The sequence below is a fragment of the Aethalodelphis obliquidens genome, unplaced genomic scaffold (genome assembly GCF_003676395.1).
Source record: "Aethalodelphis obliquidens isolate GAN/ISIS:26980383/991018 unplaced genomic scaffold, ASM367639v1 scaffold83, whole genome shotgun sequence".
NCBI lineage: Eukaryota > Metazoa > Chordata > Mammalia > Artiodactyla > Delphinidae > Aethalodelphis > Aethalodelphis obliquidens.
In genome coordinates, this window is record NW_020838027.1 from 2031697 (window position 1) to 2054589 (window position 22893).

The 22893-nt window shown below is 38.3% G+C and overlaps 1 protein-coding gene across 13 annotated transcripts in view; it reads right to left on the bottom strand.

Moving 5' to 3' along the window:
- The window catches only part of ERC1 (ELKS/RAB6-interacting/CAST family member 1), a 394434-nt gene that overhangs the window by 345233 nt on the left and 26308 nt on the right, over window positions 1-22893 (bottom strand). For 12 of the 13 annotated variants that reach the window (XM_027093429.1, XM_027093433.1, XM_027093428.1 and 9 more), the window contains exon 2: window positions 14810-15634. In XM_027093429.1, the coding sequence (XP_026949230.1) occupies window positions 14810-15478 (669 nt within the window). In that variant the 5' untranslated portion in view covers window positions 15479-15634. Of the gene's footprint in view, window positions 1-14809; window positions 15635-19716; window positions 19922-22893 lie in introns of those variants that run through there. The other variant, XM_027093422.1, reaches the window with a different exon arrangement.

Here is a 22893-nt window from a genome sequence, read left to right on the forward strand (position 1 = left end):
AAAAAAAAAAAAAAAAAAAAAAAAAAAAAAGGTAAACTCTTTGGGCAACTTCAAAGATTCAAAAAAATAACCTTACTGAAGTGTCAGGCCTATCTTCTCTACGGTCCTAAACCCACTAAAATTGGTTTCAGATACAGTAGGCTTCTAGGCTTCAAAGGATTCCAACAGTGAGTATCAGTTACCATCATTTTTAAATCTCAAAATACAGGTGATGTTTAATTCAGATAAAGTGTAGCCACTAGGCCTCTATTTACTGAAAGCTGCATTTTATACTGTCATCAGAATGTATAAAAGCTGTTTCTGAATACGATACAATATTTGTGAAATTATAATTGGTCACACTAAGTCCAGTTTAGTCCCTCACTTGCTAACATTCCTTCCCTCATTCTAGTGGTTTTTGAAACCTCACTTCCTCCCCTTAGAGCCTTCTTCCCTAAAAGGAAGACAGTGATTTCCTCTAGAATAGATTCATCTAAATATCCAACTACTGGTGATTCAATTTTTTTCAGACTTTGGCATACAAAGCCATATTTATTCTTTCCTTTAAAACGCCATTACATTTTCTAATTAAAACTCATCTGTTTGCGTCAACAAAAGTTCAATTTTTAATATAATCGACTTGGGAGGTATACCTTCTGCTCCTTAAGAACAAAATAATAAATGTTTATGATGACGGCGAAGAACACAGTTACTCTCTACCAAGGTAATAGTTATTATTCTAATTATACCAAAAATTAGACAATACGGTCCAGAAATGACCTTCACTATCTCAAAAGTTCAATAAGGAGGACATCAAGAAGTAGATCATCTCAATCAACAAACCTCTGGGAAAAATCTACAGAGTCCAACGAACAAAAAAGTTCAGGAATCATGAAGCAATCAATGTTGATTTCTTCATTCTACTCCTCATAACATTTTGAGCGACTACAGCATAAGGCTACTTCCCTCTTGTGGGAAGAATGTGAAGAATGCACTTAGTGTCCTGCAGTGTCCTATTTGTTTCTTCTTCCTGACCATCTAGTACAGTAGGAAGGAGCACAGACGTGGAGCTCAACTTCTGGGCTTGAATCCTGCCTCTGCCACTTACCTGCTCTGTGACCTCGGGCAAGTTACGTATTCTCTCTAAGCCTCTGTTTCCATATCAGTAAAATAAAAATAACAGTACCTACCTCCATAAGATCGTTATGATGATTAATAATATAGGCAGAGCACATAAAATGGGGCCTGCTTCTTAGCCAACACTATACAAGCTATTACTGCTTTGAGTAGTAGTAGACGTTAGTTATCACTACTCATTCTGTTGTCTAAACCAGATGTCAGCGAACTTTCTCTGTAAAGGGCCAGATTAAATATTTCAGGTTTAAAGGACCATATGGACTCTGTCACAAATACTTAACTATACTGTTGCAGTGGGAAAGCAGACATAGACAATACACAAATAAATAAGCATGCCTATGTTCCAATCAAACTTTATGTATGGACGCTGAAGTTTGGATTTCATGTAATTGTCACATTCACAAAAACTACTCTTCTTTTCATTTTTTTTCAATCATTTAAAAAGGTAAAACCATTCTTAGCTTGCAGGGGATGTATGAATCCTCTGGACATGATTTGGCCCACAGACTGTAACATAAAACCCCTGTTGTAAATCAATGCATCTTAAATGCCAGTCCGTGACCAAGTTTCCACCAATCCTTAATAAAACCGTCACTGTAAACTTAAAAGCTATATTTTCTTGGTAAGGACTGTTCTTTACTCTGTAATTATACGATTCCAACTCCTTTGGTGTTACAGTGTTTTTCCTCTTATAAAATGATACTAAGAGTATGAGGTCATTTATCTTTTTTAATTGTCTTTACTTGACAATCCCATGCCAGGTCCACCCCCCTACTTTTTTGGGGGGCGTGGGGGGTGGTGGTTGTTTATCTCTTATTTTACTGGTGTGTGAACTCCAAGTCTAGGAATCATTAACCTAAAGCTTTCTGCCTAATCAAAACAAAGAGAAGTAGTGCTATGTGTCACTGACACCTGCTGATAGTTAAAGTAACCAAATCACAACCTTACCACCTGCTAAGCTGTTCGCCTGAATCTCTCTTCTCGGCCCCTTCTCTTAACTTAACGTTGACTCCTTCCCAGAATCATTTGGATCCTATGATACTTCCCCTTCTTGTATTTCCTCCTCCAACTAAAATATTCACATTTAATAAATGACTATGTACATGTTAATTTTTCAATAAATATTTTAAACAAGTATCTGCATTTCACTCAGTTGTTCTTAGTTGAAAATGCCACAATGACATTTTATTTGGCTTTGTAACCAGAAAGACCAAGATCTGTCACTTCCCAGATACGAGATGTGAACAGATCACTCTCTTGATTTTTAGTTTCTTCACCTATAAATGAGGACAGTATCACTTCCCTACAGGATTTTTGTTAGAATTAGAAAATAACATATGAAAGAATCTAGTATGGCATTTGTAAATGCTCTATAAAAGGAGTTATTAACATGTTCATTGGGTTTCTACAGGAGGTACTCAGAGATGTATTTGACAACAGTGTCACTGTAAGACTTAATTTTCACTGACAAATCTACTACACTATTTTTAAAGGTACAGTAGATGATATATAAAAACCAAAGAGAACACCACATGTAACGCTACATTTTTAATGGCAGTGAAGTAATAAGAGATAATGTGAGCAAAGAGCACTTTTTAGTGACATATATTAATATTTATATAAAAATTTCAGCTAGAAAAAAGTAACGCAGAAATAAATAGTTTTAAATAAACACAAGTAAATATATATATTCTGTGTTGTCCATCCTCAAGAATTCTCCACTGTTTTGTAAAGGTTAAGTTTTCTTTATACAGTCACATAGTTTAAATTATTTACAGAGAGTTTTGGGTCCAACTAACTAGCCAGAAACTCCTTACCACAGAGATAAAACAGAGCAGTAAAAAAACCATTTCCAGCAATATTACATTCCTTTTGGGAAAGCACTCTATAATTCATGGATGAGTCATTGTGGAAATAAAAATGTTAAATAATGGGTAAGACTGTAACTGAAAATCCTGAGAGCTAATTACCCTACTCAAAGGTCCTGGTAACTCCTTCAGGAATATTAAGGCTACACTGGTAATAATTAGTTATCCAAATGAAACTTATTATCCATTGTGACCCACTTTCTAGAAAAACTGTATAGGTCCCATGCTACTGCTTCCCTCCTCACAGCAGATTATAAGATACATCTCACACTTCAAAAAATGTTCTACAACATGCTTTGTATTTATGAAATACGAGACTTGCTTCCAATTGACACTGATTGCTCTGTATACCTATTATGGCATTTAGTCTTGTCCATAATTTTATACATATTATCTCCCTTAATCTCATTTAATTATCACAACAATCAAAAAAGCATTTTCTCCATGTGACAACTGATGAAACTCACAAGAAAGCTCTTTGCTCTTTATATGCAAGCACTGATTTTATGCTGCCTACCTTGGAAAGGACATCAATAGTCAAGTATTTCTCATTCCCAGAAGGGCCTACCTTGGCTATGTGAATCAGTCTTGAACCAGGGCATTAAATCAAAGTGAAGAGATTCTTAGAGAGAATTCCATTAGGAAAACTGACAAAAACAAATCAGATAACTGGTGGGACTTCCCTGGAGGTCCAGCAGTTAAGACTCCGCACTCCCAATGCAGGGGGCCTGGGTTCCATCCCTGGTCAGGGAACTAGATCCCGCATGCCGCAACTGAAGATCCCACACGCCACAACGAAGATCCTGCACGTGGCAACGAAGATCCCACGTGCCACAACCAAGACCCGGCACAGCCAAATAAATAAGTTTTTTTTTTAAAATCAAAAAACTGTAGAAGTAAGAAAGAATCTCTAGAGACCACCTTGTCCAACCCTCTAGGGTTTACAGATGAGAAAACGGATCCAAAAAGATTAAACCATGTACCCATGGTCACACACCTAGTTACTACTGACTGGCAGAGCCAGGATCAAAATGAGAATGCAAGTCTCCTTTTTTAGAATCAGTGTCCTATCCACTACACCAGTGACTCCCAAGCTCATCAGACCCAAGGCCACCCTTCCCCTTCTTATAACAAGTATTTTGTAATGTGCCCTTTACTATCTTAAAATAAAATTCATAGATAATAAGCCTACCCTCACATGAAATCCAAAAATATTAATATAATGCTCTGTGAAAGAAAGATAAGGAGTTTTATAATAAAATAACATGTATTTTAACATGTGAAATGCTGACATGGGCATGTGCAGAGAGAGGCTGTTTGGTGGATGCATTGGTCAACAATGCAATGTTGCTGCTTACGTCATTCTCTAAAATAATAAAAACTCTACATAAAGTTCCAAACAAAACAAAGTTACGATCTTCCATCAACTTACACAGTAGTCCCAATGCTAGAAAATTCAATGTACACTACAGCTATTCAAAACGATGCTAATGTATTCATGCAGATTTATGTATATAGTTAGGATCTAGGCTCAGGTCATTATAAACAGATTTCTCATCTATACAAATTTTTGGCAAGACGTTTGAAAATCACATGGAATAAGGGAGAATTTTTCAATGCAGGGCTATCCTAAGCATTTCAGGGTATCTAGGAATCCTGGGTCTTCTCTACCCTAAATCCAAAAACTGCCTTCTGCATCCAAATTATGCTTCCTGCCAATGTTCCCAAAACTTTCCAATAACTGAGAACAACAAGTACCTATCACCAAAAATACCAAGAGAAAGTCAGGAATCTAGCCACTACCATTTAAGTAGATTCTCTTTTGACTGCTTCGTTTCTTGAAAATGCTCTGTACCATGGGTAGCATGTTTTCTCAGAGAAACAAGAAATATACCTCATGAAATTACAGGATAGGAAAGGTTGGAACTCATTAAGTATGCTTCTCTCCTAAGAATGTGGCACCTATGCTAAGTGCCTATGCCCATGAAGAGCCATGTGGCTCATAGAATAAATTACCCATTACTCAGATTATCAAATCTATGAAAGATAATTAAAACTAAGAACGTTTTCTGAATATATTCTTCTACTTTCTCAGTAGATTTTATACCCTACACAACAACTGTTTTCACTTAGCTCCCCAAAAAATGTTTTTCTTTGAAATAGAGTGAATGCTGTAGGACATTTATAATGTAAACAGAGCAGCTGTGTAAAAATAAACAAACAAAAATACTACGCTTAAACAAAGATGTATCTGTGAACAGCTAATCAAAGCAGATTTGCTTTCATTTTAATACCATTATCTCAGACCAACAACAGGAATGATACTGGTGTACAAAGAATAATATATATAAATACCAGTCCAAAAGTCTTTACAGATGGTACGTAAGTCATCTATAACATACCATTATTTATATTTTTTTGACAATGAAAATACCTGAATTACAGACACATATCTCTTCCCAGATTTCACAAAACACAGAAGGAGAACTCAATATAAATAATGAAGAAACTGGGGCTTCCCTGGTGGCGCAGTGGTTGAGAGTCCGCCTGCCGATGCAGGAAACACGGGTTCGTGCCCCGGTCCGGGAAGATCCCACATGCCGAGGAGCGGCCACTGAGCCTGCGTGTCCGGAGCCTGTGCTCCACAACGGGAGAGGCCACAACTGTGAGAGGCCACAACAGTGAGAGGCCCGCGTACCGCAAAAAAAAAAAAAAAAAAGAAACTTAACCTGAAAAAAATATTTCTCAGTTATGCTTTTAAGGACACAGTTCTTCATCACAAAAGGCAAAAAAGGCAAAAAATGTATTGTGTGATAAACCAGTGGGTGACAACCTCTCATCATATCTTATGCTGCAGTATCAGAAAATAAAAATACATATTTTCTCTCTTCTTTTACCGTTCAGAGAATTTAAAAACCAAATCAAGATGAAACATACAAAATAATAGGCCTAAACATTCACAAGGTAACTTTAGCAGAAACCAGCACATATCGTGGGCTCTGCACTCAACAACAGCTCCCTATTTTAAGTTTAATGGGTATTCCTCAAGCACAAACTAGGTAATTAAAAAGTTACATAAAATTTTCCATGAGAATGGCTTAAAATGCATTGCCTGCCAATATTCTTAGTCTTTAAAATTGAGCTCTCCTTCAGAATTTTACAATACTTTCTAATAGTTAAGCAATAGTAATACAGATTCCCACTGTCAAGGAATTCTTGATGATTTGCTCTCATTTTCAGGGCAACAAATTATAATGTTCAAGCACTGCTCACAAGTCAATTTTTAAAGTATGCAGTAGTTCTTGAAGAATTTAAGTCCTCCTTAATTTAAGGTTATGGATATTAAATGGATCCCAGAGAGTGAACAAATTTAAAAATCACAATTAAAACCAAAAATTGATCGATATATCCTTTTCCTTTTTTTAGTTTCTTCACAGTAAAAACTGGGTAACTGATGAGACAAAGAGGAATCCTTACTGCAAAGCATTCCATAAGGAGAATATTTACTGCTTAGACAACTATAACTACTGGCTAAGACAGCCCACGCAAGGCACCTCTCTAATGACAGAAAAATATATGCCATTAACAAGCAGCAACAAGAAGAAAACATTGGATCTTTTGACCTTTTCCAACTTGTTGCTATTCCTTTCACTGATGTTTCTACTAAGGGGTACACTATGTATTTCTAGAAGTCTATTATCCTCCTATTCATTATACCCTACAAAATAAGATACAGTGTGAAAAGGACAATCCAAGAGAAAATGTAAGTGTTCTTTACATAGATCCTCTAAATCACTAAGACACTTTAATGTGAATGTTAATTCAGGAGTCCAAAAATTCAGGAAAGCAATTTACCACCTTAATAGTTTTCACATTGCTTTCAGCTTTATTTCTAGTTTAAGGTCAGTTCAGCAGAAAAATACAATAATACAAAGGGGGTGTTCAATATTTGTTAAGTCAACAATATTAAATATTAAACATTAAAACTAGTATTTAAAAACAGATGGGGCCTTCCCTGGTGGCGCAGTGGTTGAGAGTCTGCCTGCCGATGCAGGGGACGCCGGTTCATGCCCCGGTCTGGGAAGATCCCACATGCCGCAGAGCGGCTGGGCCCGTGAGCCATGGCCGCAACGGGAGAGGCCACAACAGTGAGAGGCCCGCATACCGCAAAAAAATAAAAATAAAATAAAATAAAATAAAAACAGATGAACACTTTCACAAGCTTGCCAGAAAAAGGGTGGCATCTCTAACCACAGTTTATATCTGAGAACGCACAACTAAAACGATTAAGGATAGATCTCAAAGCAGGAAGTTTCATTCAATGCACATGGATAAATTCATTCCAAAACTTTGAAGAAGCACTTTTCCAGCTTTCTAAAACAGCAAAGCTTTCTATTATTTAATACTGTCTGGGCTGAGTTTTGGTATTAGGTTTTATCCAGTCTTTTCCCATTATTTACTATTACTGAAGAAATAGTAAAATTTCCTAAACCATGGCGAAGAAGCAAAAGCCTTGCTGATGTCAAAGACCACGACGTTTTATTACAACACAACAGATAAGAGAAGAGGGATATTATAGCTAAAGAATAAACTAATCAAGACCCTTAGTGGCAACCTCTTACCAGAGTCAGAAGACCCCAGTAAGGCCTTTAGACTTGTAGTCCCTTCTGCCTGGAACATTTCACCCCCAAGAGTCACATCATTCAGGTCTCTCTTTCTCAGAGGCATAAAGCACTTCTGCTGCACACTGAAATACAATGGCTGTCTCAATGAGCACCATTTTAAAAGACTGAACTCAAAACCAATGATTATTCAGTATTCAGGTATACGGATAAATTTTTCTCAAAATTTAAACTAACCTGTCAACTCAAAGACAATAACTGGCAATACTTCTTGCCAATGATAAAATCCGAGTTTCAAGGAAAACTCAGAATTTTGGAAAACTTGTATCTCCTGCCTGGTGAGCTTACCAATACTTGAAGACTCTTCTGATGAAATAAGAAGTGTTATTAACGAAAGAATTTTTTTAATCTGTCTAATGAAATGTGTCGACATTTGGAAGACCTACATAACTCAATGAACCAATATTTTCCAAATGACCAATACACAGTGTTACAAAAGCGGGAGAAGGCATATGTATTATTCATGTATGTCCTCTACATGTAAAAGATCTGTTCAAAGCGCAAGACAGACCAATTTATTTAAATGTAACAAAGTATGGAAAAGTCACTGATAGGATTTCAGATTCCACACTGCACTAACTGTAAGAAACTACCACTCACTGATGAAAATGTTCTAAAATTACATTATGGTTTTGATTGCACACCTTGCAGTAAATTTACTAAAAAAATTAATTGAATTGTACACTTAAAATGGATGAACCTTATGGCACGTAAATCATACCTCAATAAAGCGTTAAAAATAAAAACTACCACTTGTCAAATTTTGGTGTGGTTTCAAAACATATCCACAGGCTTCCCTGGTGGCACAGTGGTTAAGAATCTGCCTGCCAATGCAGGGGACACAGGTTCGAGTCCTGGTCCGGGAAGATCCCACATGCCACGGAGCAACTAAGCCTGTGTGCCTAGTTGAGCCTGCACTGAGCCTGCACTCTAGAGCCCGCGAGCCACAACTACTAAAGCCCACGTGCCGTAACTACTGTAGCCTGTGTGCCTAGAGCCCGTGCTCTGCAACAAGAGAAGCCACCACAACAGAAGCCCGCACACCGCAACGAAGAGCAGCCCCTGCTCGCCACAACTAGAGAAAGCCCACGTGCAGCAACGAAGACCCAATGCAGCCAAAAATAAATTTAAAAAAATATATATATATCCACAATTATCTGAAAAGGCTTTTAAAATACTCTTGCCGGGGCTTTCCTGGTGGCACAGTGGTTAAGAATCCGACTGCCAATGCAGGGGACACAGGTTCGAGCCCTGGCCCGGGAAGATCCCACATGCCATGGAACAACTAAGCCCGTGCATCACAACTACTGAGCCTGCGCTGTGGAGCCCGTGAGCCACAACTACTGAAGCCCACGGGCCTAGAGCCTGTGCTCCACAACAAGAGAAGCCACTGCAATGAGAAACCACCGCAATGCGAAGCCCGCACACCACAACGAAGAGTAGCCCCCGCTCACCGCCACTAGAGAAAAGCCCGCGCGCAGCAACGAAGACCCAATGCAGCCAAAAATAAATAAATAAATATTATAAATAAATAATAAAATAAAATACCCCTGCCTTTTCCAACTAATTTATATGAAGCCTGAGTTTCTTCATATACTTCAATCCAAACAACAAACTGCAACAGACCACTGAAAGCAGAAACAGATATGACAGTTAGCTGTCATCTATTAAGCCAGACATTAGACTTGCAAAGCTATTTTTCATTAAAAATGTTATTTATGTTAACATTTAATGTGTTCATTATTTTAAAATATATCAGTAAATATTTTTTGAATTTCTATTTTAGTCTCCAATATGGCAAATATTGATAGATAAACACCTACATCAACAAAAGCTACTTGAGGTTCCTTAATAATTTTTACAAGTGTACCGCATCCTGAGGCCAGTTTGAGAACTGATGCTAAAGGGGACCATACCTGAGTGCCTGAGGGCTCCTCCAAAATCAGAACAGTTCCAAGGGTGGTTTCAAAGCAAAATAGGTCCCGCATATCACATGCTCTGGAAGTATATGAGCCACTAGCCACAGCTAGGGATGGTACAGTATGCGCATCAAGGCTGAATTGTTTCTCACCTTCTCAATCTACAAGGTCCACAGATGAAATTAAGCTGGACAGGTGTCATTTCAACCAAGTATTCTCCACCAATTGTCAAAATGCAACAGAACTTACCATGAGCCTATTAGGTAGGAAAGACTGCCAGCACAAACAGAAAGGGAGGTAGTTTCAGTAAGCATTACTGCTGATAATATGGAAAAATAAAAGGAACACATTTATGTTAAAGACTAGCTTTCCAACTCCAGAAGGAAAAATAAATGTTTTTGGAGATGCACATGGCAGCACAAAAAGTGAGAAGAAACAGTTCATAAAAGATTTCTAATCTTGTCCTTAGGGAAGAACAGGACACTTTCAATATGAAGTTAATCATTTTCTTGCTGAAAGCACATTTCCACAGTACTTCTCTTTTTGACGAATTTACTCCAAATTCATCATGCAGAGGTACCTGATTTCAATGAACTTGTTAACTAAAACAAAATAAAGGACGTCTATTAGCAAAAGTTCGTCATGACAGGAATATAAACATTCACCTTTCTAAATGAAGAGTGACTTTCAGTAATCGAGAGAGTCACTCAAGTTATCTACCGTCAAAGAGAAATACCACAAGAAAGACAGGAGACCAAGACACAAACACAGCGGGTGAGAAACCATACATAAAACATGTGCCGTTAAATGGCTTCTCTCTTCCTCTCCACTCCTAACTCCCACAAGCCGGGACATTCAGCTTGGGGACTGAACTCACTAGATCAGTACAATTTCCAACATTAACAAGCAAACATATAACAACATCCCTGTGCCTGTACCTGAGGTCACAGTCACTAGTCTCTTATCTGCAAATGCTTACGAAAAACTTCTCCTCAAATAATGAAAACTAAATTCACCATTTCTTACCCTTAATCTAGTTCTACCTTCTAATCTCTAACCATTTATCATCAATGGCAAAAACATTTCCTCAGTCTCAGTACCACAGTTCATCACAGTCTTCTCTCTTGCCATCACAGTCTATATCCAAATATCTCTTTGAAAATACTTCGTGGGTGTGCACCTCCTTCCCCATTCCTTTTACCCAAATAAATCCAGGCCTCCTGCAATGAACTCATTCGCTTTCCCTGCCTGCCTTCCTTCAATCTGCTCTGCAGACGAGCAATAAAAGCTGCTCCTAAACAATTTTTTTGGTTATGTCATTCATTCCCTTGTTCGAGAACACCCTAGGGCAACTAACTTCCTGTTACTTTCTTCAAATTCTTCTTTGAATAAGTCAGATTAAGGAAGAAAAAAGTTACCCACTTTTAAAGGATGAATTAAATTATACCTCAATAAAGTTGTCATAAAGGGAGAGAGGGAGGAAGCTAGGCCAGGAGCGGCAAAAGAAGGTGAGAGGAGGGGGAACTCTTTAAATGGCTGCCGGAGAAGTCACTGCAGGCACCCTGCAGAGCTGAAAGGCCAGGAGCACCCACACAGCTGTCTGAGGCATCGGGCCTCCCAGGAACCAATTCCAGTGACGGTCAAGCACTGGACTGTGAAACTGACTCTTGCATCAAACGGATATAGCTTTGTTAGAAAATACATTCCTCCATGGAGCCAGAACGTAAAACCTTCATATCTGTACTCATTCTTCCAGTACTGGCTTTCCAAAAAAAACACCAAAGAAGAAAGAAAGGGAAAAAACTTTCCTCTTCATGGCTGCCCGTCAAAACACGAGTATAACTAAAATGCCACACGTCTCTCCTTTAGAGTCCCCACAACCACTTGTTATAAAGCATGGTTTCCAGGCCCCTCCAATACTCTTCCGCGCAAACAGAGCACTGGTACATGATAGCAAGTTCCAGGGGCAGCATGATTTTAAAAAGTAAAATGGAACTATGACCTCCCTTGATCAATATTAGTGTAACTAAAAAAAGCAAGTTCATTTTCTGGTTTCTTTTGCACGAAAGAATAAAAAATGGGTTTCCCAACTCATATCTAAGCTGCTATCTTCACAGATTCTGTAAATTAGCAAACCCATAAAACCAATTCTATCACTGAGATGAAATCACACACTAGACCACACTGCAAAATGTAACAGAGGGGAAAAAGAGACTGCAATCCTCTGGCAACTTCTCTTATTTCCTCACAAATAAGCCCTGTCAGGTATTTGTACAACAGTTTTTATTAGATTCACTGGATCATCTTCCATAATACTCCACTACATCCCAGGTAAGCAAATTTACCAGCTCTACAAGAAGCCAATTTCCCACACGCATTTATATACCTTCGCACATGAAAAATCCAATGGACGGGTAGCTTATATTTCTATAAGCCACATATGAAAAAATTTTGCTTCTCAAAATGACTGTTAACTCCCCAAAAGGAGCATATCTATCTCACATTTGACTTAATTTTCTCAGGACATTCTCCACAGTGCCTCTAACACATGCCATTTCTGGAACGCCAGAAAAGATCAAATCTATCTGGAAAAGAGACTAGAATACCGATTTATCCACAATACTCTGAATAATCATTCATAATTCATCTCTGTGTTAAAACGGGATTATCAAAAAGAAAAGTTAAACAAATAGTCCAAGACAGAGATCCCAGATTTTGAAATCAGACGCTAAATGACAGTGAAACAATTAGCAACCTCATGAAAAAGTTTATTTAAATTCAAATAATAATGGCTTTCACCATGTAACAAATCAAGGTACAACCTAAAATTATTAAAATGTTAACAGTCACGAGTGTCCAAACAGTGAGAACAAATGACAAAACAAAGATTTACAGAGAGCAAGTCTCTTTTTTAATTTCTGAACTTCAAATTCTCTTGATCCCTAAATAAATAAAATCAAAAAATCAGAATCCTAAATAAAATCAAACTCCAAGAGCAAAAAAATACAAAAAGCAAAACATTAAACTCACTTGCCATACTGTAATAGTTTTTTAAAGGTACTCTGATCACACAAAATTCCCATGAAAGTGGTTTAAAATAATTATTTTAAAAATAAGCTTCCAACTAAACATACAGGAATATTACAAGGCATAATAACCAAAAAGAAGTATGACAGTATCTTTACTAGATGCCGGTTAGAATAAAATTTAAAAATATAAATCATCCAAAGCCTTTGCTTTGCAATTAACCAAGCTCACAGCTGGACTTTTATTCTTCATCAAGTAAACACACCAAAAGCCTTCCTCGGGCTTCCCTGGTGGCGCAGTGGTTGAGAGTCCGCCTGCCGATGCAAGGGACAGTCTTCGTGCCCCGGTCCGGGAAGATCCCACATGCCGCGGAGCGGCTGCGCCCGTGAGCTATGGCCGCTGAGCCTGCGCGTCCGGAGCCTGTTGCTCCGCAACGGGAGAGGCCACAACAGTGGGAGGCCCGCGTACCACAAAAAAAAAAAAAAAAGACTTTCTCATTCTCAATTTTAAAAAAGAAAAAGAAAAGCCTTTTCCTGTTAAAACATATATTGTTCCATTTCTCCAACACCAGTACTTGAAAGTTCAGTAACAAAAACAGCTGGATATTTATTTTTGAAACAATCTTCTAAAAGGACTTCCTAATAATGAACCATACACATTAGGCAATTCTAAGCAAATGTGTTTTTTCATTTGATAGGATTCTAGACCAAGATCTCTGTGGTCCAATCAGATCAAACATTTAGAATGTGCCTAAATCCCCAATCTCAAACTGAAATGGGGAAATTTGTTTAATTACTGTAAATCCTATTAAACCAATCTTCTTTGTAAAGTGGAAAATGTCCAACCTCTGAGGGCTATGGAGGGTGTAATGAATGCAGAGTTTAATTAGGGCCCACTGCCGGCTCACTATAATCTATTAATTAGCATTCTCAGTTCTCTGTATCTCATTGCAGTGTCTCACTTTACTTTAAAATTGCACCCTTCATTTTTTGGACCAAAGTTATACAATTTTAGGATTGTGTGGTAATTATAGTGGGTGCAGGAAGAATACACTCCTGCCAGCACTGGTGTGTAATTAGGGCAGGGGGCGGAATCTCGATAAGGCATTGTTCACCCTCCTTCAGCACATATGGTTTTTTTGGCATCACAGCTCTGTGGACTGTTTCACTTCCACCGGACTAAAGTGCTGAGTTCCCACCATAGTCTTTTCAGAAGATTCAAATATTTGCCTTTGAATGTAGCTTGATAATTAGAAAGGTTATTGTCACTGCTTTTTATCCACACAGCTTTTAAAGTATAGGCATAATTAGCTGCCTGAATTATTTGAAAATAAAGAAGTAAGCCAATAATTTTTTTTCTCGTTAAAATGGACTGGAAATTTCCAGGTCGCTGGATAATTAAAACCGTCTTGGTGACAGGCATATTTTCAGCACCATCAAAAAGGTACACTGGCTAGCTAATTCAATGATAAATTCAATAACCTCAATTTAACATTCAACTTCTACCAAAATCTAATTTATATTTTATATATAACCAATCACAGCAAGTTGCCTTTCTTCCACCTTAAATCCTCAAATTTGAAGAATTAAAGAATTTTTTTAAAAAAGGATCCTGAAGTTAAACTTTCCTAAATGTCAAGAGAAAGAGCTGCTACTCATTGTTGGTACTTAATAAATATGTACAATATCAATGTTAACTTTTTAAAATTAATTTCTGTTCTGTACTGTCAAGATATTGATTTGCCTTGTGATAGGTATTTTTTTTAAGATTGACTTTTTTAACATTTACTATGGTAAATCTTAACGCTATACCCCACTTAAGTTACACAGCCTGAACAATTTTGATAATGGATCTTAGAGCATGTGGCAAAATTACATTCTCTTAAGAAGTGAAAAAAGATAATGTATGCTGAAAGAAAAGAGGAAGAGAAAGAGAAGCTAGGGAAAAGAAACAAGCAAGAATGGTGAGCAAGCAGACATGGCAGCCAGAAAAAAATTAAAGCACAGGACCAATCTGGAAAAGGCGAAGAAATGGAGAGCACAAAATACTAAGAAAAACAGGAAGAAGGAAAATAAATGAACCAAGAAGGGAAAGACCTAAGAAAGAAAAGAGAAAGAATGGCTCATTTCATTTATGTACATGAATTGTTTCATAAATACAGAATACAGAAAGGCAAACATATATATATATAACTAACCTGGTTTTCCTCCTGCACAACTCTATACTGTTCCTTCCAAATAGTGATTTTGGAAGCTTCATCTTTTCTCAGGGCTCGTTCTTTCTTCAGCTCTGGGCTCCAGAAGGTCTTGATGCTATTCATTGAAGAACTTAATTTGCTCTCCTTTACTTCCACATCCTTTCGCAAGAGATCATTTTCCCTTAATACTTCCTTCAGCTGTGTCTGCAGATCCATGATTGTGTTATCTCTTGCTTGACGAAGAGAGTGAGGAACGGTGGATGCCATGCTCACAGGAGGGAGGTGATGCTCTCCAAATGCTATGGTGTCACTAGCAACCCCACTGCTAGCTATATTGGGGCTACTGCCCATAGCAGTCATCCTCACACCATAAGGCAGACGTCCTCCAGAACGGCCAAGGGTCATGGTGCTTTTAGGTGTTTCCGAACCCACATTTTCATGGTCACTTAGGTACATAGGGCCAGAAGTGGCATAGGCAGCGTTTAAGGACTGGATATTCTCCATTGAAAGGGTTTTCCCACTGCCACCTCCGACACTGCTTCCAGAACTCCCTCCTGTACTATTGGTTCGACGATGACCCAAGCGAGGGGAACGTGGAAGCCGAGGTGATCGCCCAGGGCTCTGGTTGCTTGGTTCCACCTTCCCAACTGAGCGAGCACTTCCATACATGGTTGCAAGATGAATTCAGGTGCCAGGAAAGGTGTAAAGCAGAAAACAAAATACAGAACTCTGTGAGGTTTCTCTATGGCTATAAGTCTGCTGAAGGCTAATCAGAAATACCAGGTCCTCAGCTGCCCAATCTTGAAGAAATAGCTTACACCATATCTGTAATGAAAAGATCACACATTAACTCCTCCAAAAAGAAACATTTCCCCTCTCAGACACTTTTCATTGCCCCCCTTGAGCAAGACCTCCCCTTTGATCATCTATTTACTCCTGCCCCTGTCTACAGCGTAACTTATTTCTCAGTAAACATCATTGTAAAAACACTCAACATGTCTCGAAACTGAATACTGAAACCGTACCAAGCAAAGGGAAAAGAAGAAGAGATAAGACTGTAAACATTGGCAAGAAAAGGATAAAACTCAGTGCTTGAATATATGATTTTTCTAACTGGAAAATCCAAGATCATCAGCTGACAACTACGAGAACCAATAAGAGAACTCACTCAACAAACTGCTTAGGCACAGATCAATATATACATATCAGTACTTTTCTATGCACTAGTAATAACAACTGGAAAATGCAATTAAAAAAAGATCCCATTCACAAGAGCAACAAAACCATAAAGACACTTTGCTATATAAATATAACAAAAATGTGTAAGAATTTTTGGAAAAACTACAAAACACTCCTGAACAAAAGGAAAGTTATCCATGTTCACGGAGGAGAAGACAAACATTGTAAAGGTGTCCATTCTTCCCCAGCTACTCCACATGCCAATGAAAATCTCTACAGGATTCCTCACATAACCCAACAAGCTGACTCCAAAATGCAAATGGAGGAGTAAAGGTACTACAATAACCAAAACAGAAGAACAAAGGAAGATGTCCCCTAAATAGCAAGACACATTATAGGTCCATGATCCTTTATTTGCAATGCAGAAGTGTTTTAAAACTCTGAAAGTAAGGGTTTTTTTTTCTTTTTAACTTATTTAGTGGTAAAACCTGGCAGGATTTGATATGAGGTCACTTACTGTTTATACGCATCTCACCTAGTGTGATTATTCGTACACGTCACTGGGAAAACAATGTGTATGATTACAGGATACTGCATAACGCCCACTGGGCATTATGGGGAAAAAACCTGGACTCCAAAACCATATCTGACCCCTAGGATTTCTCATAAGGACTCGGAGCCTTTTAAAGCTATAGTGATTAAAACTGCACAGAAATGGCCAAGAATAGGCTCTAAATTATATATGTGAATTTAGTAGATGCTAAAAGTTAACATTTCAAAACAGTGAGAAAAGGACAAATCATTCAATAAATGGAGTTCCAACAACTGGTGCTCTTGGAAAAAAATAAATTACATCCCTACTTCACACAGTACACAGAAATAAATTCTATGTACATTAAAGATACAAATTTTAAAACTATTAAAAGTACTAGAAGAGGGACTTCCCTGATGGCACTGTGGTTAAGAATCGGCCTGTCAACGCAGGGGACACAGGTTTGATCCCTGGTCCAGGAGGATCCCACATGCTGCGAGCAACTAAGCCCGTGTACCACAACTACTGAGCCTGCGGTCTAGAATCCGCAAGCCACAACTACTGAGCCCGTGTGCCTAGAGCCCACGCCCCGCAACGAGAAGCCACCGCAGTGAGAAGCCCGCGCACCGCAACAAAAGATAAATAAATTTTTTTAAAAAGTACTAGAAGGGTTTTCCCTGGTGGCGCAGTGGTTGAGAGTCCGCCTGCCGATGCAGGGGACACGGGTTCGTGCCCCGGTCCGGGAAGATCCCACATGCCGCGGAGCGGCTACGCCCGTGAGCCACGGCCGCTGAGCCTGCGCGTCCAGAGCCTGTGCTCCGCAACGGGAGGGGCCACAGCAGTGAGAGGCCCGCGTACCTCAAAAAAATAAAAATAAAAAAAATTTTTTAAAAAGTACTAGAAGAAAACGTAGGTGAATATCCTTGTGAACTTGAGTTAAGGTAGGGCTTCTTAAATAAGAAACAAAAGGCAAAAAAACAAAGAAAAATGACTAATATTCAATCATGTCAAAATGACAAAATACACCAAAAATTAAAAGAAAAACCAAACTCTTGGTGAAAAAATATCTAACATATGTATAAAGATTTGTATACAAAATATATAAAGAATTCCTACATGAGAAACGCCAAATTTGAAACAGCAGCGGTTAGATGGGAAGGGAATTTGCCTTCTGAGCTTCGGGGGAAATGTGTGTGGAGGCTTTAGCTTCACTTGTAAAGCTTTAGACTCACAGTACTCAAATGCTTCAATCTTTTAATAGGAAAATATGTTCATATTCTACAAGTATAGTAATTAAGACATTTTAAAAACACATATCATAGCTATCTACTTTCTACACTCCTCTCAAACATAAATCAGTACAGATCTAAACTAGGTCTCTGTGATTTCCTAATATCATTCTACCAAAGAATTGGCTTAGGTCAAGAAACAGATTTCAACATATTAAATAATATTTTAATATGCAATTGAGAGTGCAATCCAAGTAAATCACATGGTCAAAAGATTTTAAAGGGTCTGTATGTTTGAACCAAACTCAAACAAGTTAAAGATCTTCAGAAATATGAATATACTGGCAGTCTCATCTCTAGTGATCCAGTAAAGATAGACCACTAAAGATAGACCTAAGGTAACAACAAGCAGGACAGGAAAAACACAGAGTCTGAACCTTCCGTCTCAGAAATAGCAAGAGTACACCAAGTTCAGATATTGCAATATTCTACTAGTAATGTTAGGAAATTCCTTCCCAGGACTAACCTACCTCAGAAAGTAAACATTCCTTTTCATGATTAATCTGGACTGTAAGGTAGGTGACACACTACTGTTCAAGTGAACTCTATTTCAAGACCAAAGAGGGATGCAAAGTTTTTTATTTTTTTTAAGTCATCTGAATATTGCTTAAAATAAGAGAGCTATTCATTACCCAGAATCCCTTGAATGATAACAGAAGCTAACATACAGTAAGTGTTTACCATATTGTCAGGCACTGTGCTAAGAATTTTATAAGATTTAATTTAATATTTATAAGCCCCCTACAACACAGGCATTGTCGTTAGCTCCACTTTACAGATGAAGAAAGTGAGGCCTATAGGTGTTAAGTGACTTAGCTATTAAGTGGTAGGGTGCCCTAATTCCAGAGCCCTGGAAACCCTTAACTACTATGCTTATCCACCATCATCTGCTGATGTTAACACCTCAATTGTCCGTAGGATATTAAAGGCCTCCAGTTTTAAGGCAGGGTGTCCTGCTAATCTAGGACTCTAAACCTAAACTTTAAGGCACACCTTAGGTTTTCCATGGTGTAATGCTTCAATAATCACATTTATCTTTCTATTAAGGAGAAAGTCTTTTTTAAAAGATGGTGGGCAAAAAGAACAAAATAAGGAAAACTAACAAAATAAAGAATAATAATTCAGAGTCTCAGGAATCATGCCATCAGAACTTTAAAGTGCCACAGTCAAGAAAAAAATTCCCAACTGTGCTTTTGTGCAAAACTCTATTTTCCTGTAGTCAAGTAACTAAGCCACACTATTAAACAGGCTAAGATCCAGCAACAAAAATCCACATCGAGTTTTCAACTTTAGCGGGTGCACTCTAACATTCAAGCCACTTTCAGACCCAAAATGCCATTTGCATGTGGAGTCTTTTGTTGCTATCAGAACTATATTCATTTCTACAACAAAAGAAGAGAATTCACCAGCTCTGTCTAAAGCCCTCATTCTGGCTTTCTAATATGAGCTTCAGGGAAGACTGGGCTTCAAAATGTTTAATTACTTTTAAAAATCTGCCAGATCCATCACCACAAGATAATAATTCTTGCACTTTAAACAGCTAACAAAAAATAATTCCGACCAGAAAATAAAAAAAGTTAAGCCATGTGATTTCATTTATATAAAATTCTAGAAGGACTCCATTATGACAGAAAGTACATCAGTATGTGCCTGGGACTGGGGCTGAGGGATGCACGGATCATGAAGGGGTAGGAGGAAATTTTTGGAGTGATGAAAATGTTCACTATCTTGACTGGGGTGAGGCTTCCCAGGCACATACAGGTCAAAACTCATTGAACTACAGACTTTAAATATGTTCAGTTTATTGTACATAAATTATACCACAAAAGTTTGAAAAAAATAATTTCACATTCCAAACTCCCCTGCCCTTGATTAATCCAAAAGAAACACCTTCACCAATTACCTACCTGGAGTCCTGACTGCTGCTGGAAAAAATCATGCATCTGTTCAGTTTGGGCCCATAGTGTTGGCCCCAGAGTCCGACAAGTCCCTTAGTTTGCTTCCTATCCAATATTTTGTTAGCTCCCTGTCTAGTATCTGTTGTGGTTACTTCAAACCTTCTCCTTCTACTTATCAGACAAAACACATGAGTCTCCTGAGTCAGAGACAAAGAACTTTATTACTCACAGCACAGCCAGCAGTATAAGCATCCTGTTACCCCCAAGTCCCACAAGGTGACACAAGGGGGCCCAGACAGATGCTACACATGCAGTGGATTTACAGAGGAACGCTGAGTTTAGGAAATCCACCACTTTTACAGCAAGCAGTAAGTAAGCCTGGTCTTCCCCAACGGGAGACGTTACCTCATCCCTCAAGGTGGCTCGCTGCAAACACAATCCTGAGAAACGACCCACGTTAAGAGCAGTCAGGCCCTCGCATTCAGGACATGCAGGAAAGAAGAGACCCATGGAGGACTCACTCTCCCGACAAGTAGTTGTGGTAGTTTTAAGGTACCTGAATAAATTCTTTGATACTCCTCCCTTCAAGAGGGGAAGCAAAATTCCTCTCCCTTTGAATGTGTACTAGACTTAAAGGATTTGCTTCTGATGATGTATCACTTCCAAGACTAACTCATAAAGACACTGGGACTTAAGTCTTGGTCACTCTCGTGGGTCACTCGCTGTGGGGGAGTTAGCTACCATGCCGCTGAGCCTGCGCGTCCGGAGCCTGTGCTCCGCAACGGGAGAGGCCACAACAGTGAGAGGCCCGCGTACCGCAAAAAAAAAAAGAATAGGGAATTCTGTACCTAAATCTTAATTCCAAGAAAACAGCATAAGCTCAACAAGAACAGACTAATACCCCTCATCTTCTAAGAAAATTTTTTAATTCATACACACAAACACACACAGCAATCATGCAGAAAATATCATGCCTATGTGTACGTATCTGTTCTCAATACTGAAAAATCTCTGTCAAGTTAGTATCATAGCCAGATTTATCAACTACCTAAAATGAGTTGTTTTATCCTACATTTTGAGTTTTTAAAAATACCTAAAACACCAGCACAGCATTTAAATCTCTGCAAGTCTGCCCAGATTTAGGTTTTTTAGAAAGATCCTAAAATCTAATTCTGATAAGAACATTACCAGAAATTTGGTTTATCTTAAATTTGGTGTTTATTAACAACATAGTTCCACCATCAATTCCTACTTCCATATTCCCATAAAAAATTTACAATTTTTAGAGCTCTTCAAGTTCACCAAAGAAGCATTCTTAACTCTAAAACAACATGAAAGCCTTAAAATACTGGAGCCGCCTATCAAGAGAAGGCACAATTGTTTCTCAGAAAAGAAAGTCAAAAAAACTAAAAAGAATTCAGTTCTGGTGACATACACCTATAAGCAAAGATTTTTTTCTAAGATATACAAGACAGTCAACATTCAAAAAGATTAGGTTAATTTTTTTTTTTTTTTTTTTTTTTTGGTACACGGGCCTCTCCCGTTGCAGAGCACAGTCTCCAGACGCACAGGCTCAGCGGCCATGGCTCATGGGCCCAGCCGCTCCGCGGCATGTGGGATCTTCCCGGACTGGGGCACAAAGCCGTGTCCCCTGCATCAGCAGGCGGACTCTCAACCACTGCACCACCAGGGAAGCCCCCTAGGTTAATTCTTAAAACAATGAAGTCACTTTTTTTAAACTTACCCAAATGAAGTGGAATGGCAAAAGTTAAAAATACAATTCCAAATCATGAAGCAACAGTGCTCAGGATACATGGACATGGTAGTTTTTATATTTTCCTCCTTAATTAACACTGCTGCCCTCTGTATTAAAGCATATTAGTAACACTCTGCTTAAGTATGAAACCAAAAATGTAACCTGAAATCTTTTCTACAGGGTAAGTATAAAAATGTGCAAAACAAAATGCAATGCATAGACCTTAAATATTTACATTTCACCCTAACAAGCGCCCTGTGAAGTAATTCTTTTCGTGCTCCTGAGGCTTAGTTGTGTAGCAACGAGAAGGGAAGGCTTGGGCTGGTTCAGCTCCACCATTTAAACATTGTAGCTTTCAACGAATAAATAAATCTCACAGTGCCGCAGTATCATCTATTAAATGGGCACATCATCTTTCTCAAAGGATAGCTAAAAAGATCAAACTAGTGAGTGAGTATAAAATATCTGGTTCCTGGTAGGTTTTCAATAAACGTTAGTCATTGCATGTCTAGGAATTTATCTTACACATATTTTCACACAAGTGGGAAAACTGAGTAAAAATAAACTGCAGACTTCTTTGAAGTAACAAGACTCTGGTTAATAGTCTATATAATTACGGGAATACTGTGCAGCTATTAAAAAGAATAAGGTTAAGTCTGCAAGTAGTGATAAGAAAAGAGATACAAGATATACAAGATACATTTTTTAACATCTTTATTGGAGTATAATTGCTTTACAATGTTGTGTTAGTTTCTGCTGTATAACAAAGTGAATTAGCTATATGTATACATATATCCCCATATCCCCTCCCTCTTGTGTCTCCCTCCCACCCTTCCTATTCCACCCCTCTAGGTGGCTGCAAAGCACCAAGTTGATCTCCCTGTGCTATGTGGCTGCTTCCCACTAGCCATGCATTTTACATTTGGTAGTGTATATATGTCAATGTTACTCTCTCACTTCCCCCAGCTTACCCTTCCCCCTCCCCATGTCCTCAAGTCCATTCTCTACGTCTTGTGTCTTTCTTTATTCCTGTCCTGCCCCTAGAGTCATCAGAACCTTTTTTTTTTAGATTATATATATATATATATATATATACACATACATATGTTAGCATACGGTATTTGTTTTTCTTTCTGACTTACTTCACTCTGTATGACAGACTCTAGGTCCATCCACCTCACTACAAATAACTCAATTTCGTTTCTTTTTATGGCTAATATTCCACTGTATATATGAGCCACATCTTCTTTACCCATTCATCTGTCGATGGACACTTAGGTTGCTTCCATGTCCTGGCTATTGTAAATAGTGCTGCAATGAACACTGTGGTACATGACTCTTTTTGAATTATGGTTTTCTCAGGGTATATGCCCAGGAGTGGGATTGCTGGGTCATATGGTAGTTCTATTTTTAGTTTTTTAAGGAACCTC